Source organism: Epargyreus clarus, unplaced genomic scaffold, assembly GCF_041222505.1.
Source record: "Epargyreus clarus isolate Ecla_fem2 unplaced genomic scaffold, WU_Ecla_fem_2.2 ptg000034l, whole genome shotgun sequence".
In the NCBI taxonomy this organism is placed as follows: Eukaryota; Metazoa; Arthropoda; class Insecta; order Lepidoptera; family Hesperiidae; genus Epargyreus; species Epargyreus clarus.
Genome location: NW_027332239.1, coordinates 8,469,472 through 8,489,146, shown reverse-complemented (window position 1 = coordinate 8,489,146; position 19,675 = coordinate 8,469,472). Strand labels below are relative to the sequence as shown.

The following is a 19,675-nucleotide window of genomic DNA, read 5'->3' as shown; positions in this document are numbered from 1 at the left end:
CATCTAATTATGGTTCTAGTTGTGTTCAGCTATTTATGAACGTTTGGGTGTATACATATTTTTGAAACCTTACTACTTATGTTCATCTATTTTGGAGCTGGCTGTACAATACAATATCGGGTTCACGTCTTACTGATATAAAAATAAAGGAAAACAAGTAATAAAGTTTTATACCAGCGTCGCGAATAATGTCACATTACATTTCGTACAAATTCTAAGAATTGTGAATTATGAAGTGTTGTTTACGAGCGTGCAAACAACATTTCTGTCGCTTAAATATAAACACCGGTAAAGTGTGAGTCGGAATTAAGTACCGAGGCAAAAAATTGTGTAAGTACTTATGTACGCACGTAAAAAATTATACTTCTTTGGCGTAATTAATTTAATATTTATTATGCATTCTAACTAAATTAACTAAAAAAACTACCAATAGAAGGAACATTTTTAAAGGTGGTAACATTAACCCTCCGTGGTTTGACTGATAAGAGCTGCTTTATGTTCTGGTTTGAAAGGTGTAGTAAGGGAGACATACTCAGACGTTTCAACTTAGTCCTCAGGGATAGCAAGGCATTTATGGTCGACCTCTGAGAGGAATCTAATCTTATCAACGATTAATTGTAAATGTCAATGGGCGACAGTAACTACAGTAACTACTTATCATCAGTTGGACTTCATACGCCATTACTTCTACGTTATATAAACAAGAAATAGAAAAATATATTTAATCCAATCATCTGTCTGATCTCATTAGCTGTATCAACTGAAGCGAAACAGCATAATTCACAGCTTCACTACGCTTCTCTGAAATTGTTATTCTATTTAAAGGCTTTCGAGGAAATGTCGCTATCTTCGCTGCCAAGGTGCCAATTAGCTATCAGCAATAATAATATTGTGTGCAATATCTACGATAAGGAAAATAGAGAAATATCTATTTTATCGTATATTAGATAATTTATTGTTTTTATTGATGAATATTTGGACATGCATTAAATTATATATTTGCTTTATTCCACGCTCATCATCATAATCATGATCCTATTTGTGTCCCCCTGCTGGACACATGTCTCCTCTCAGAATAAGAAGGATTAGACCATAGTCCACTGCGCTGGCCAAGTAATTTCTCATGTATGCAGGTTTCCTGACGATGATTTCCTTCACCGTTAAAGCCAGTGATAATTATTTTTAATACGCAGGTAGTTTAAAAATCAGTCTGGGATTTGAACCTCGAACCCCTCGATCGAGAGACCGAGTTTCAACCACTAGGGTAGTTCATCATACATTAAATAATTTTGATGATGGAGATTTTGGATTATTCCACCTGAAAATTAATTCCTTATAAATTCTTTTTTGCTAAAACAATTTCTTGGGACTTTCTGAGAACGTTTGTTGGTTCAGCTGGTTGACGACCTGTGCTCCTTACTTAAACGTGCTAGGCTTATTCTTACTTCGAAAAAGGTTAATGTAGGGTCTTTCCTTAAAACCGAATTACTCTGTCTATCTGTAACAGTTAGGATTCATTTACATTTACAGACATAGTGTATCAGACGTTAACGGTACACGTACAGGCAAAGTATAGTTCTTTACCATGTGTAAGAATGTATTCAGGTAGGTATATCTACCGTGACACAGTGGCACATACATGGACTGTCGCTACCAATATATTGTTTAGAAAAAAATGATTTTGTCACCACGCGTGTCGGATACGTTCAGTGTTTGTAGAAACAGAGCTTTATGAAATAAAATGAAATCAAGTCAAAATTTTATTCAAAATACGAACTCTTTTCGAACGTCAATATATCTAGCGCCACTTCACAAGGTTTCGTTATGGAGGTGAAACAGGTGCAGCCGTGTGAGAAAGCTCGAAGTGTCTTATAGTATGCTTATTAGATACTAACATTCTCTCTCCTAAGTGACGAACTGGCATGTCGCCGTGGGGTAATAATAAATGTCGCTCATACCATACCGTCTTCATGTAGGTACGATATTAAATGAACTAGTAGACAATTTTATTTTGATTTTCTATGCATTTACCTGATGAAGTCGTTGTAACTAAATACCAACAGAGTTTGTTTTACCAATTGTATAAATTGTCTTACGTACTATGATAAAATCAGTGACACTCGCGTTGCTGCGACCTCCTCATCCTTGATAAGCAATCAACCATCATCATCAGCAACATTCAACATCTATAACAATAAAAATCATCATGCACATTCCAACAAAACCTAAAATAACTTTGCTGCTATAATGCAGAAATATCGATAGTGTATAAATATGGGTGGTATTGTCTTAAGTCAAATTAGTAGATACAAAAAATGCATTCAAGAATAGTTAGAAGTACAAATCAATACTTACATTGTACTAAAGAAAATTACATAGGAGAACATTTGAAATTATAATGAGCTCTAGGAAATAAGTACCATTAGCATTTTGAAAAGAAAATGCAATTTGCAAATAAGTAACTGCCAGGAAGTATTAAAAGAAAGTGTAATTTGCAACCATTCATATTTTATAGAAATTACAAGGCTTTAAAACCTACTTTAATGCACATTATAAAATTGCAGTGTTTAATGAAGGTAATATAAATGACGCATTAATGATTGAACATTATAATATTACAGTGTTTAATGATGGTAATTAATGATGGCAGGTGGTTCGAGCCGCTGATCGATCGTTGGCTCGCCGTCACCAAGACTATGGCGCTGCAGCGGGTTCGTGCTGCTGTTGACCTTGGTGAGTATTCTTATATATTATAACACAGTGATAGATTAGTAAAGATACTTCGCCGCCTTGAAATTGAATGAAGCCACAAATGGCTTATTTTAGTAAGTTCTTTTTTTTAATCCTTGACAAATAAAAACATTTTTAGAGAAAATTTACGAAAAAATAACTAATTTACGTAATAATTACGTAATTTACATAATAAATAAATAATTATTTCTTATATTTTGGGGACATTTTAGCACGGAGACATGGCAAAACTTTTTTACGCAACTATTTCAATTTTCAAAACTGGGTACATTTTCTTGTTAGGCGTGAGTAATCTTTACTAATCTATGAGTACGGTAGATACAATGCGGTAGGATACAGAAGAGAACAGAACAATACAAAAGAATACAATAATATAATACAATGCAAACGAGTAATTAACGTCGACGTTATCTGTTACTCTGCCAGTCTTGGTATGAGGTCTTCTTACGATGAGAAGGATTCCGTGTATTTGGGATATAACAAACGATCATGCAGCTCATATAGTTTTGGTTGCTTAACTACCACTCAAAGTCGGTAATCCACTGCCCAATTACTCGGTCACTGCTGATCACGGATCGCCTTTCAATAAAAAGGATTAGCTCACCGCGCTGACCAAGTGCGGATTGGTATACTTCACATACCTTTAAAAACTTTTAAAAGCTCTCAGATGCGGATTTCTCACGATGTTTTTCTTCAGTGTTTAATCAAGTGATAAATAAATTTCTAATAAGCATATAACTTTAAATAGAAACAGGATTCGAATCTCGGGCCATTTATAATGAGGGCACCTCTATAGTTCGACCATAGAAACTTTTAACAAATTAAAATTCATTCTCAATAATAACAAATTAAGTTTTCATTTCCAAAGTTAGTATTAAATATTTTTACTTTTTCGAACGTATTCCGAAACACACTTAATATATGTAATATATGTATGATTGTACAATGTACATATGTTTAAGCCAAACATAAAACACCAATTTCTGATAGAGGCCATTCCCCGGGCTATTTGTGGCGCAGAAGCTGATTAGGTATAATCTGGTGGTCGGATCTTAATTGTAAATCACGTTTGACTGGAGAAAGGTTTGTTTAAAGTAAACATTACATTCAAACAAAAATAAAATTGAAATCTGTAATTGAATTTTAATTAAATTGTATTATTCAAAGTAAATATGAATATGGTTGATGTGCCCAGCGACGAGGACTATGGTCTAGACTTCTCACTCTGGGAGGACCCGTTCCCAATATTGGGAAGTAATCGATTAACTACGATGTAATGTTGACTATATAACACACACCATTTTTTTTTTATAATATAGGAGTAGCAGACGAGCAAGCAGTCCACCTGATGGTAAGTGGCTACTGCCGCCCATGGACATCTGTAATCACCCCAGATAGGATTAGATATTCCTACCTGAAGTCGGCCACAGATGCGCCGTTACCCTTGAGGACTAAGCTAGAACGCCTTGTAAAAGTATGATTTATTTATAATGCAGATAAGCTGCATGCTCGTTGGTTCTATGTAAAACATTATTAGGCGCCAATACATACAAAGTCCAAGGTTCATTCATAATTTACTGAATCGTGCAACTTTCATAAATTAATATTGACTAGTAAAACTAAAGAAGATTAATAAAACTTTACTCAACCCTGCAGCTACATATGTGATCCACTTGACAAGTATGAAACTTTTGTCATTCTCCTAGCATACAACTTTAATAAGAGTCGACGGCCACAAATGGAAAGTACTTTAAATGAAAATGCCTTTTAAAAGTACTTAAGATACTCATTGTGAAGTAAGTATCTAATAAGCTTGTGTCTAACTTCGTAAACGACAACTACAAAGTGTGGCTTGTTAAACTCTTATGAAATTTTAAGCTGTACGCTTCTTTCCACTCTGGGGACTGGAAAGTAGTTGAACGTTACTTTTGCTGAAACGTATTACCGTAGAAATAAATACAGGATATTTATTTTCTTATATAGAAAAAGATAGTTGTTTCAGTCTTTCTTACATTATAGAAATAACAAACGGGCATGTAGTCCATCTGATGTCGAATAGCGACTACCGTCCATTGATATATGCTAACAAATCTAGATAGGATTAGGTTCCTACCTGCGATACAGACTACAGGTGCATTGCAACGACTGACTACTAAGTTATAATACCTCGGACATGTATGTCTCCTTTACCACACCCTTCAAATCAAAAAGCAGCAGCTGCTGCTGTAAGGCAGATATAGGTGGTGCCATGTGAAAAAATAACGTTTAAACTACCCTGTTATTCTGTTCAATTAACGGAAAGATGAAAATATATTTTGCTAATGAGGAAATGGATATACACTCATAAAGATTTTATTATAATAACTTTAACTTTCATGCCATTTAGGTAACGGCGTGTTTAACAATTTATGAAATAATCTATTATGTTTCTAACTTGTTCGGAAATATACATTAACACCGTTAGGCAATGAAACCGGAAAGGGGAAGTTTTGTACGAGAACGTCGGTGAAAATTATAGTGTAACAGCGAGAATAGGGTATATAGGCCAGTGCGAGTCGGACTCGTGTGCAATGGGTTCTGTACCACCAAATTTTCATTTAATTTTTTTGTGTTCGTTATCAGAGCAACAATATATTACAGACATTATGAAATTTAAAATGTTTATTAACTACAGTTCTAAAGATAAATCGCAAAAAGGCCGGAAAATAATTTCTTGTTGGGGATTTTCCTTTATTCCTTAGTATCTATGTTTTAGCGACTATAAGGTGCTATAAATCTTAAATCGATATTTATTATGGTTCAAGAGATAGAGCCCAACAAACAGAGCGGAAGCTTCGTAATCGAGTTCCGTTTTATCCTCCCCGTACGGAACCCTAAAAGCGAATTGTTTACAAAATGAAAGGCATACCTAATTGGCGCGAGTGAGGGCAAACGAACGTTCACACCCCGAGCCAGGGCACCCATTTAGATAGGGATCGAAATCTAAACTGTGGCGTAACACGAAAGCTTTTATTGGCCGGGACAAATAAAAGATCGCTGTAAACCCAGTCATAGCCTCGCATACAGCAACTTTACGGTTTAATTTGAAAATTTGTTTTAAAAGGATAGTTGAGAAACAGAGACGGAGTGGTAAGGGAGATATAGTTTTACGAGGAATTCCGGCTATGTTAGGTAGCGGCGCATCTGTGTCAGACTTCAGGTAGGAATCTAATCCTATCTGGGGTTGATTACAGATGTCCATGGGCAGTATCCACTCAACATCAGGACTGCATGCTCGTCTGCTACTCCTATATTGATATAATATATATTGGTGTGTAGTAACGAATATCATTCCAACTTACTTTTTTTTTATAAAAAGGCCCTGTTTGAACGCTGGTGGCCAACTTACTAAGGATCGGTGAAGCTAACGAAAATCAGGGGGCAATATGATGGCCTCTTTTATTTACCAAGCACTTTCAATTCCCTTTATTTTTTCTCTTTTATATTATGAAACAGCCGTAACTATATGCAATTAAAAGCTATTTACATTAAGCCGCTTTACAAATGGCCGACGACCCTCTTAATCAAAATCATATTTCACATTTCTACGATAAGCAGTTTAATTGTGCGCGTTTTGTTTGCCTTTGCCGACGCTGGCGACTACTGTTAATTAAGTAGTACATTTTAACGAGGTATTAAGTGTTAAATATTCCGTTGTTTACCCTTTACTCATACTTACGATTTATTTACCGTTTCTGTTAATAATGACATTAATTAAAGAGTTCTACAGTCATGTTTCTACTCCAAAGTCCTCACTTGGCCTTGTGATAGAAATGTTAATATGATAGAAGTGCTGCTGTGTTTTATATTTAAAGGGTGTGAAGTAAGGAATATCATTCCAACTTAGTCCTTATGCAATGAATTTGTGGCTAACTTCAAGTACTCTATCATCAATACAAAGCTTGATTACAGACGTGATGGTGGCATTTCCTACTTTCCATCAGATGGACTGCATGCACCTTTATTGCTTCTAAGGACCGAGTACTGACTTTGGAGCCAATTTTATTATTTTCGAATTTATGGTATTCTAATATTAATACTTTGTATTCAGATCGTGCCGTGGAGGGAGAGCATATTGTGAAGCACAGCACGTCTTCAGTGGACACTGCTGCTTGGTAAGTTATCACATAAACATTGACATATTTTATCAAAGCCTAAGTTAGAAGCAGGACTGTCATAATTTTGTACTTTTGCTTATAGTATTTGCGATAGTTAAACTAAGTACATAGTACTGTCAACATTTTCCTTTACTTTTGATATAGTATCCATATATAGGGTGAATTTTTCAAATGGCAAATCCGAAAGCATTAGGAATAGCAGAAATGTTTAAAGTTGTTGCCGAGCTTCTACTGATAAAAATAAATCCGTTTAATGAAATAAAAAAAAAAGAATTTTTAACTCAACAATTGAACGAGGTCTTTTTCGAAAAAACACATACTGTATTTTGAGACATCGGACACATAAAATAACATCCACAGCGAGCTAAAAATCACCCTGTGTACATTTGTTTTAATGTTTTCATTTACAGTCATGCCCTACAGGTTTTTAACATTAATACTACTATTAACTAAACGATTTAATGGTACATAAAACCCGTGCGATAATTCTTCACGATAACTTAACTTTACTAATGGGCTTTGTCACGCTTTTAATCGTAAATCTGGACACGCGATTGTAAGCATCGTAATATATACTAGCCTTTACCCGCGGCTACACGCGATCACAGGTTTTTATCTATCCACCAGAGACGGTACTATTTTTCGGTACGAGATACTCTATATCCCTTTCTGAACTCCTGATAAAACTTCTATCATATCAATATGTGTACAAAAGGACAATGCCCATGAAAGTATGGACCGCCGTCCAGAGTTGCATCAAATTGAAACTTGTTGTGGACGATGTATAATTAACCAAATACTACCATCAATGATTATTTTTTAGATCAGCACCCGGGTTCTGAAGTTATTTACCGAAATGTTACATAACCTCAAAATCGAAAATATCCGACGATAGATTGATGGTCGGTTTTAACTGATAGTAGGTACCTTTAATGTAGTTCGATTAACATATTCCATTTACTTTTAGGTAGTAGGTAAAAAAACCTAAAATAATCCTAAAAACCTACTTTCATATTGACGCATGAGAAAAATCAGTACCAAGAATGGGCATTCTCCTTTCATGACAATCGGTTATGTAGTTAAGGTGCGAAAGTGTAACAAACAAACTCACAAATGCATTTATAATATTAACGAGCTTTTGCCCGCGGCTTCGCTCGCGTTACGAAGTAATATTTTCATCCCCTATTTTATCCCCTTGGGGGTAGAATTGATCAAAATCCTTTCTTAGCGGATGCCTACGTCATAACATCTACCTGCATGCCAAATTTCAGCCCGATCCATCCAGTGGTTTGGGCTGTGCGTTGATAGATCACTATGTCAGTCAGTCACCTTTCAGTTATATATATTTAGAGAAAGATTAGCATATAATATTAATTAGCATAAGGATGAACACCGTAACGTTACTTTTATTTTCGATTAATTTGGCTCATCGAATGTTAATATTGAAAGGGATGAAGGAAAAGATAATGTATTTTAAATTTTGTACATTAATAAAGCGTTTTAATATCATATACATGGTAATAACCGTCGTAATTTTAAATTTACATAAGATGTTAATATGAACGTCAACTTATATTAAACATATTTTCTAATATAAAATTTATACGGGCTTGAGCGTTTTAGTACTTTTTATTAGCATAAATATTACATGTGAGTAGTAGGGATTCACCGGTTCTGGGGCACCGATTTTCCCCCCTCCCCTCTCTATTCACCGGTTGTGGGGCACCGACTTTTCCCCCTCGCTTCCCCGTCCCCCCGCTGCCCTGTTTGCCACGATCGAGGGGCGAGCCCGGCTAAAAAAAAAAAAAAAAAAAAAAAAAAAAAAAAAAAAAAAAAAGTTTGGTGTCAAAATGGGGGTTTCCGACCACGCCCGATCGATTGCACGCATTTATTTTACGCTATCTCCTTTGCTTACGAAGTTAGCTTTTATGAATAACGACCTCTAATTCATTATCTAATCACCTCCTTATCTCATTAAGCTCGCTATGTCCATATAACAATACGGACCTTACTTATCTAATCACCACTCGCTGTCCTCACAACATAATAGGGTCATTATCACTGTGTCGTTAATGATGGGGGTATGCGCATGGTAATGCAATAAAAAAAACTTCGTATTGACATTGTTTATTATTTCCAAAACAACCTTTTGAACAATTGCGATACTACAATATCGTTTATCAATTTATCCTCACAAAACAGGCTTAAAAAATCTCTGAGTGTATTTCCATAATACATGTAATGCAAGTATGTAAGACTATATTCTCCACAAACTGAAGACCAATCAAGTTGTATTCTATATCTATTAAAATCCCAATGCTTTGCGTTCCTTCTGAAAAAGGCTTTGTGATGGCCTGTTGGTGGTCGGCCATATGAATCAAAATACCCACCGATGCCATTTCTGTCTATGTACATGCCTACCCAGTGAGAGCCTGGTTCACTGTCAGGGTCCAAATTACTTATCAAGTACATTGGAGTCTTAACGTATAGCGGTAATCGGTTTGCTGCATAGACATTGTTTTTCAAGCTACAATGAATTTTACTTAAATGCTTCTGAATCTCGATTGTATCCATTGTGCATGCCTACTTATCGATACCTCTGATAGGTACAATACACTATTTACAAATGCAGAGCAAAATTATCCAAACCTTATATTTAAAGGGACGCAATATGGTTTAACTCGAATGAAAGACTTCAAATAGGTATAATATATTACATTTATTAGGCTTTTACTTACATCTAAGTATATAAATTTATCTTAACTACTGTAGTCGACGGTTACATTTCGGTTCTTATCAATTTCAATAACGTTATCAAACTCTGCATACACTATACAGTTAATAGTTTCGGTTAGAGTTGATTCAAACCGAACTTCTACCCTTACACTGCCATGCTTTATAAGATTCCAATGAGTCATGGAATTTGATGACAAATCAGGAGTTAGGTCAAACGCTAATAGGCAGTAACCTTTTGCATATTGCTCCCTAGATATTCCATTACCTTCATTTAGAAAATGTATACCAGTCCCCGAAAATAAAGTGTGATAGGCTGCAGTAAAAATATCATTCTCGAATGATGGTTGCAATGCTTTTGAAGGTATTTGTTGGCCATCAATATATAAACAAAATGTGTTCATAGCATAGTTTTCAAAATTGAATGGATTTTTAGTAAGACTTCCATTGAATGCTGTGTTGTTTACAAATCCAACTATACATCTTTTAGGTACTTGCCCCAGAAAAATGTTGTCAAGAGTCTTTCCCTGAACCCCTGATGGTATAGTTAAAACTTTGACTTCAGCTCGAGTAATAGGATATTTTGCTGTAGTAGAGGCTAAGACTTTTTGATGTGCGAGGAGTACAGTTGGATTTATTCGTGCTCTACGAACAATAAGAGTTGCATCCGTAATGCATACTTTACATTTTATATCAGTAGAAGAACCCATCAGATTAAACGATTCTCTTGAGCGAATTAATTTGACACTCATTTGAACCCCATTAATTAAAAACTTTTCTTGGTTAAATATATCACCATGTAGATGTCCAATCATTTCTATTTCTTTACTTTCAGATGCTAGTTTTTGTCGTTTCAGAAATCCAGGATTTGTGTTGTCTGTTGAGTTCATTTGACCAGCTGCATCTTCATACCAAAGACCACAAGTCAAATGAGATTTCTTTGCGGCAGGAGAGTAGTTCAGCAGAGTTTCCAAATAAGCACGGTAAGCATATGTATTATTAGGTGGTGACACAAGTTTTTGATTTAAATATACATCTAACTGGCTGAATAGTGAGTGTAACCAGTTATTTATTGGTGCTATTACTGTGGGTGTGCTCACTTTTGATGAATCTAGGTTAACTATCTTTGCTTTAATATGTATTAACGTATGCGATAAATCTAGGTAATCGTCACCAGATCCTGGTACTTGAAATTCTATTGGTCCATCATCAGCAAGAGACGAAATTGGTTTGTAATGAATCCAAATACCATTTTCAATACTTGTTTGTGTTGATGGCAATGCAAATAAATCTAGTTCAGACTTTATACATTCACAAGAATGACTATGTAAGAAAGACATAATTCCTTAAATTTATTAGTTATGAAAAAATATCTTTTATGTTGGCACGAGAAACTGCCAATTTTTTAATAGCTTTCACTTTAGCAGCTGAGCGTGCACTGAGTGAGGAAAGACGCTTTCTCTTCGTTATATACCCCGATCCAGACATGTTTATTCTATCAATTTTTTCATCAACTTTTCGTTTTAAATTGGAACTAGCGTCCTTGAGGCGAGATTTTATTGAATCCTCCATGGGTCGTGCATTCACTAAGTCCGACAAAATACCAACTCCAGCGCCTAGTGCTTCTTTTCCTATAACTCTAGCACCCCTTGAAAGCAAAGGTAAAACTGATCTAAACAAGCCTCCTAAAAAACTGCCAATGCCATGACCACGTTGAAACGCGGCTCCTTTATATATTACTCCAATACCAGAACCAGCTTGATGGGAATAATAATGTTCGTAGGGGCAAGTCATATTATTATTATTATTATTATGAGAAAACATTGTTGTGTTTTTTAAAGTGAAGTTTGATACACACAGTTCCAAATTGAAATGGTATCTTTTGACCAGTGGTTGACCTTATATCTATTTCAATAGTGTCAAATTCTCGTCGCATGATTGGTAAATAGTGAGGAGGTGAAAAAACATGCATTTTATTCGCCCCATAAATATATTTCATTGGATCTAATGGTATAATTCTTAGTAAAGGAGTCATGACGTCACCTACTATCTGTGGTTCAACTATATCGCAATATACAAATAATTGTGATGGTAGACCTAAATGTAAATTTGCAGGACACTTTCCTGTGTTTCTTTCAATGAGATTCCTGTCAGGTTCAAACCCAAGTTGAAACGACAGCTTAGGAGATAGCTTCACTGATCTTATTGATTTATCGGTAACAGAAACACAAACTAATTTTGATACTTCATCATAACGAAATTTTATATTTTCCTTTGTATTATTTAAAGCTACCAAAATATGATCTATGTTGTCATAATTCGTCGCTGGAATATGAGTCTTGTAATATACTAAGGATGGTATTTGATCGCCTGGCATGGTCATGGATTTTGTAATATATATAATATTTTCATGTTCTTGTACAGTAAACATGGTACATGGATATTGAAATTCGGCAACTCCAACTGACCATTCCCCATCTAGCGTTAAGGATTTTGGTAATTTTGTTGAAAACTTCGTTGTTTTGTTATCAGGAAAGTACTCCATAGAACTGTTACTTAGCAATGTTAAATAGAAACTTTCTTTCATCATATTTTTTCTAATTCAGAGGCCAACACCCAACTATTAAATTTATCTGGATAACCTTTCCACTTCACCAACACTTGCTTTCTGACACCAGAATATCGCGTACTGATTATTTTATCTATTTTATAACTTGAGGTAGGATTATAAGATACCTTTTGTAACTCCTTTTCATAGAAAGTCCCACTTATTGTTTCATTTTGTAAGTCTTTCAAAGTGTATACAACCCATGGAGACCGATCTATAATTGAGGATATAATAAATATTTCATCACTCCAATTAGATTCATATCCTTTTTGAAATATATGCTTATACTTGGTTATTCTTACATAGTCACCGATGTGGAAGTTAGGTAATTGTGTTGTTGCTTCTGTTTGTTTCTTATCTCTATCATATAAATTATTCCATACAGTCATAATATTACGTGAGTTAACATCACAGGGGCACATTTTAATACTTGAATGATAACTATGATTATATGCATATACCAAGTCTTGTAAAACATCAATATATTTATAAGTATTATTGTGTGTAAAATAACGCCACATCTTCATTTTCAGGGTTCTTTGAAATCTTTCAACAATACTTGCTTTAATATCGGGATTATTAGTAGTATAGTAATTTATATTTTTACTTTTTAAATAACTTTGCACATCTTTGGAAATAAATTCTGTACCCTTATCAGACTGAATATGTATGGGTGTTGCATTAGCTTCAATGAAAATACTTTCAAAACATTCTTTAATATTAAATGAATTTTTATTTTTCATAGCTCTTACAAATGCATATTTGCTAAATACATCAATTACACAAAGAATAAAGTTAAATCCATCATTGTACTTAGAATATGTTCTCAAATCACTTAAATCCGCTTGCCAAAGAATATTGAAATTTGACAGTATGTATTTGTTGCGGGAAAACCTTCTTGTCACAGGTTTATGTAATGTGTATGTTTCTTGTGAGCGTAGCCAATCTTTTACATCTTCTCTTTTCATTTTACCTTTCATAGCTTTTGCTAATTTATTAATACTACCGAATGCAGCAGGATGAGAAGGGTTATAATAAATACTATTTATTTCTAATAAGGGCTCCATTTCTCCCAGACTAATTTTTTCTTGGGTTTTACTTTTTCTCTTTCAGTACTACAGTGAAACTTGGTTAAGTGGGACCTGGATAAGTGAGAAACCTCCATAACTGGAACTCATGCTGAGGTCCCAACACTTTGGCACTGAATTACCTCTGTTAGTGGGACGAGGTAAACCTCTATATCTGGGATTTGTTCTTTCGATTTATCATCATAGTTACCTCTATAACTGAGACAGCGAGTAAATTTTATATGCATAAACCTCTGTAACTGAGATAACATTGTTTGTTTACTCATTCTTATTCTACCCACAAATTTCACACGTAATTCCAAGTACGTAAGTACAAATTTTGAGCTTCAATTACCTTCAGTTTTAGTTTCGCTTTACTATCATACAGATGTTTATTTGAAAAATGTCAATCGTTATCATTACGTGAAAAACTGAAGTTAATATCCGTTTATGAAAGTGGGAAGACACGCGAAGAAGTTTGTGCCGAATTTAATGTGGCAAAATCTACTCTTTGTAGAATAATTCAGAGTAAACATAAAATTGAATCACAATGTTCTGAAGGACAAGGAAAACTAAAACGTGTACGTTTATCAGAATATCCTGAACTTGAACAGTGTTTGCTAACATGGGTTAAGCAACTTCGTAACAAAAACGTAAATGAGACAGATATTTATTTATACCTGTATATCTGAGACACTGGGTAAGTGGAATACCTCTATAAGTGAAACGACATTGCAGGTCCCTTGATGTCTCACTTAACCAGGTTTCACTGTAGTTGGTGTTGAATTCGGATCTTTTTGTGGTGTAAAGTTCTTATGCTCATCTAATAATAGCTGAGTTATAAAGCCAGTTCTTTTAGTATTACCGAGGTAGGTAACTGGTGTATTAATATCTTTCAATAAAGTTGCAAATTGTTGCCATCCTACTGGATCAATTTTTCTACTTGGTCTAATAAAATCACTCACCAAGTCTATGATGTTACTTCCAGGAATTTTAACTTTGTCTATGAATACAGTACCCTCGCCATCCCAATTAATTTTATCCTTGTGATCAGACAAGAAACCTAGCAACAGCTCACCTTTCTTTAAATATGTTTTAGGTATCACTCTCAATATTTGTTTCGGTGTATACATTGGTGAGTTAACCTTTTCGTGTTCATTTATATCAACTGTTGTTCGCTTTGGAGTCTGTTCAGCAACTATATTAGTCTTAGCTTCTTCCTGTAGTTTTATATCACTAAAATCTTTCTTTAAATTAAATTTATTATTCGTATCTAATTCCAGTTTATTATTATCAATTTTCATTTTGATATTATCTGTATCACCAGTATTAACATCAGAAAAATTAGTAACAATAGGTAACTCATAAGGTTTTCGGTCTTCTTGAGTATGGTGTAGGTACCTTTGTAAAATTTGTAAATAGAGAATACACTTTTCTCTATCTTCAATATTACTTTTTAATATATTTTGCATTTCGGCATCCAGTCTAGACATGGGACTGTCTAACATTGTTTGTTGATTAATTTTTTCTATTATACCTGGATCTATAAGTAACATTTTCTTAGCGTGTTCCATGTTCATGTTAGGGTATTTACTAGTGCACTCAGAACTGAACCTAATATTATTGGTAAAAATGATCCCCCTTTTTGAATTATAATATTTTTACGGACTTTGTTTGTAGTTTTACGCACCAGTTGTCGAAGTAAGTGTTTGTATTTCTTTAATTTATTCTTCTCATTTTCTGGGAGTTGTACTTTACCTTGTAAAACGTTATAGATACATTCACAAATACAATTTATCTCTTGTTCGTTGCAGGATTTTAAGAGTGCTTTTTGGTATTTTGGTTTAAGAATATGAAGAGCTTCTAAAAACTTTTTATGTGTCTTCAAGGTTCGAGACATTATTAATAAATGACGGAAATTTCTTGTTGCTTTGCATATTTAAACCCCTTTGTAGGTAAGTATACAGTACAGTAACAGTCAGAAGGGAATATTTTTGTTTTTAATCTACATATATCACTAGTATTTTGTTTTAAATCTATCATTAAATATCCATGAGGTTCTGTCGTTGCATCTTTATAAGAATCTTCCATGAATTTAGTATTTTCAGGTGATACTTGTCTCGCTAAGTGTCGAATCTGTGTTTTATCACGTGGATTTTTAAAATATATTATATAACTCGAGTTTAAGGAAATGTCCCTCTGACCTCTACCTTGATGAAACAAATTTTGAGTTATATAAAACACACTCAAATTTCTATGATGACTTCCTTTTGTAAAAATGTCAACGATGCGGCCATCCGATTCTCTCATAAGATCATCAATGATAACAAGCTGGGGACCTTTCCCATCAAACATACTAAGATCTGGCATACCTTGATGGTAATTAACAAGTTTCAAGTTGTATAAAGGTTGCATTTCATCAAAACACCATGTAACTTGATCGAAACTTGTACTACAAATATCTTTTACATATTTCAAGAAGTTTGTAACGAATTGTGACTTTCCACATCCACTTGGACCAGCAACTATTGCAGTAAAGGGATGAATGAAATGAAACATTTTTAAAACAAGTTGACTGCACAACGTTTTATTTAACAATGAAGATAATTTAATGAACAATATACATTTATAATAATCAAGTATAATTTGTCTTAAAACTAGAACACATACATGAAATGGTTTACAGGAACAAACATTGAAATACATTACCAAACTAACAATTATAAACTAGACATACACATTTATAAACACAATTAAGATAATATATAGTTCAAAGAATTACATTAAACATATTTGCAAGTAAACCAATATTTCACCGTTGTTATCTAAGTTTGTAATGACCCCAAGCTAATGTGTCAATACCATTAGGCAAAATATGCCTCTTAGTGTCGCTGTATGATAAACATTTTTTATTTATTTTTTGTGTATAAATTTTATGTTTGATTGATTTAAATCTTAACATTGCTCCGAATTGAATATTTTTCTCGAAAAGACATGCCTTATAGTTATGCATTTGCATATTTTTTGTAACACTTTTATTAACGCCTTTAGCCTTTGCAACAAATTTGTTTTCAACATCTATTGCATACATTTTAGATCTTAGACCCACAAATTCTCTAAATATTTTTCCATTATTTTCGTCTTTGAAAAAACCTATTTTCTTTTTGTTAACTTGTGGATACCCATAAATATTGTCAGATGGATAATCAGAAGAATCGAAATGCATCTTAAGGTCAGGTTTTATATCTTCATAAAAGTTGTTTGTAAATATTTGGTAAATTAAACTGTCTGTATCCGTATACAATAATTTATTTTTGTTTTGAAACTTAGGAATCATGTAGTTGTAATGGAATTCATACATAAGGGTCTTTGAAATATCTAAAATACAAAATCCTAAATATATTGGTTTATTATAATTAAGTTTACACTTTAGCATTTGTACTGCCACTAGGTCTGATGTGAATATACTTAAATTTTTAAAATCTGGCCTTGCAATGTAGTCGTTGACACCTAAAATTTTACCTCTATTTTCCCAATGTGTTAACAACTTAACATTTACTCTTTTTTCTATATTCTCCATAGTTTTTCCAAATACTGAATTATTCATTAATTTATAGAAATCTTTTTCAAAAACAGACTTTGCTAATGTCCGCATGTTTGTGTTTAAATCTATATATTTCTCTAACCAAGGACTTTGTTTAAACTTTAGTATCCTGTGTATTTTAGTTACCTTCATTCCCATACTAAGACATTGTTTAAGGTATTTGCATTGCCATCAACACAAACAAGTATTGAAAATGGTATTTGGATTCATTACAAACCAATTTCGTCTCTTGCTGATGATGGACCAATAGAATTTCAAGTACCAGGATCTGGTGACGATTACCTAGATTTATCGCATACGTTAATACATATTAAAGCAAAGATAGTTAACCTAGATTCATCAAAAGTGAGCACACCCACAGTAATAGCACCAATAAATAACTGGTTACACTCACTATTCAGCCAGTTAGATGTATATTTAAATCAAAAACTTGTGTCACCACCTAATAATACATATGCTTACCGTGCTTATTTGGAAACTCTGCTGAACTACTCTCCTGCCGCAAAGAAATCTCATTTGACTTGTGGTCTTTGGTATGAAGATGCAGCTGGTCAAATGAACTCAACAGACAACACAAATCCTGGATTTCTGAAACGACAAAAACTAGCATCTGAAAGTAAAGAAATAGAAATGATTGGACATCTACATGGTGATATATTTAACCAAGAAAAGTTTTTAATTAATGGGGTTCAAATGAGTGTCAAATTAATTCGCTCAAGAGAATCGTTTAATCTGATGGGTTCTTCTACTGATATAAAATGTAAAGTATGCATTACGGATGCAACTCTTATTGTTCGTAGAGCACGAATAAATCCAACTGTACTCCTCGCACATCAAAAAGTCTTAGCCTCTACTACAGCAAAATATCCTATTACTCGAGCTGAAGTCAAAGTTTTAACTATACCATCAGGGGTTCAGGGAAAGACTCTTGACAACATTTTTCTGGGGCAAGTACCTAAAAGATGTATAGTTGGATTTGTAAACAACACAGCATTCAATGGAAGTCTTACTAAAAATCCATTCAATTTTGAAAACTATGCTATGAACACATTTTGTTTATATATTGATGGCCAACAAATACCTTCAAAAGCATTGCAACCATCATTCGAGAATGATATTTTTACTGCAGCCTATCACACTTTATTTTCGGGGACTGGTATACATTTTCTAAATGAAGGTAATGGAATATCTAGGGAGCAATATGCAAAAGGTTACTGCCTATTAGCGTTTGACCTAACTCCTGATTTGTCATCAAATTCCATGACTCATTGGAATCTTATAAAGCATGGCAGTGTAAGGGTAGAAGTTCGGTTTGAATCAACTCTAACCGAAACTATTAACTGTATAGTGTATGCAGAGTTTGATAACGTTATTGAAATTGATAAGAACCGAAATGTAACCGTCGACTACAGTAGTTAAGATAAATTTATATACTTAGATGTAAGTAAAAGCCTAATAAATGTAATATATTATACCTATTTGAAGTCTTTCATTCGAGTTAAACCATATTGCGTCCCTTTAAATATAAGGTTTGGATAATTTTGCTCTGCATTTGTAAATAGTGTATTGTACCTATCAGAGGTATCGATAAGTAGGCATGCACAATGGATACAATCGAGATTCAGAAGCATTTAAGTAAAATTCATTGTAGCTTGAAAAACAATGTCTATGCAGCAAACCGATTACCGCTATACGTTAAGACTCCAATGTACTTGATAAGTAATTTGGACCCTGACAGTGAACCAGGCTCTCACTGGGTAGGCATGTACATAGACAGAAATGGCATCGGTGGGTATTTTGATTCATATGGCCGACCACCAACAGGCCATCACAAAGCCTTTTTCAGAAGGAACGCAAAGCATTGGGATTTTAATAGATATAGAATACAACTTGATTGGTCTTCAGTTTGTGGAGAATATAGTCTTACATACTTGCATTACATGTATTATGGAAATACACTCAGAGATTTTTTAAGCCTGTTTTGTGAGGATAAATTGATAAACGATATTGTAGTATCGCAATTGTTCAAAAGGTTGTTTTGGAAATAATAAACAATGTCAATACGAAGTTTTTTTTATTGCATTACCATGCGCATACCCCCATCATTAACGACACAGTGATAATGACCCTATTATGTTGTGAGGACAGCGAGTGGTGATTAGATAAGTAAGGTCCGTATTGTTATATGGACATAGCGAGCTTAATGAGATAAGGAGGTGATTAGATAATGAATTAGAGGTCGTTATTCATAAAAGCTAACTTCGTAAGCAAAGGAGATTTTTTTTTTTTTTTTTAGCCGGGCTCGCCCCTCGATCGTGGCAAACAGGGCAGCGGGGGGACGGGGAAGCGAGGGGGAAAAGTCGGTGCCCCACAACCGGTGAATAGAGAGGGGAGGGGGGAAAATCGGTGCCCCAGAACCGGTGAATCCCTACTACTCATGTGTGAAGTCAATGACGCGGGTGTATTTTGGATAATTGAATAAAGTACCATATACTTTTAAGTATAAGAAGTAGATGTATAGACTTTTAAGTATAAGATGAAATATAAGTTACTCTACTTATATTTCATCAATAATTATTTCCTTTCGTATGGTGATCAACATCTACAGATAAACATACTGAAGGATTGGAAATAATTCGGTTTCAATAATATACGAGTAACAATGTTTTAACGCATGTCTTGGTAGAAAAATCGATGTAATATTTTATTTCAAAGCGTCAATTTTAAGTACCTACGCACTAAAGATGTATTCTTC

General features: G+C 34.1%; 1 protein-coding gene across 1 annotated transcript in view; it reads left to right on the top strand.

The window, feature by feature from the left end:
* Positions 1-19,675, top strand: part of unc-13-4A (BAI1 associated protein 3) — a 148,758-nt gene that overhangs the window by 102,124 nt on the left and 26,959 nt on the right. The window contains exons 16-17 of the mRNA XM_073091465.1: positions 2,651-2,733; positions 6,842-6,905. Coding sequence (XP_072947566.1) covers positions 2,651-2,733; positions 6,842-6,905 — 147 coding nt within the window. The remainder of the gene's footprint in view (positions 1-2,650; positions 2,734-6,841; positions 6,906-19,675) is intronic.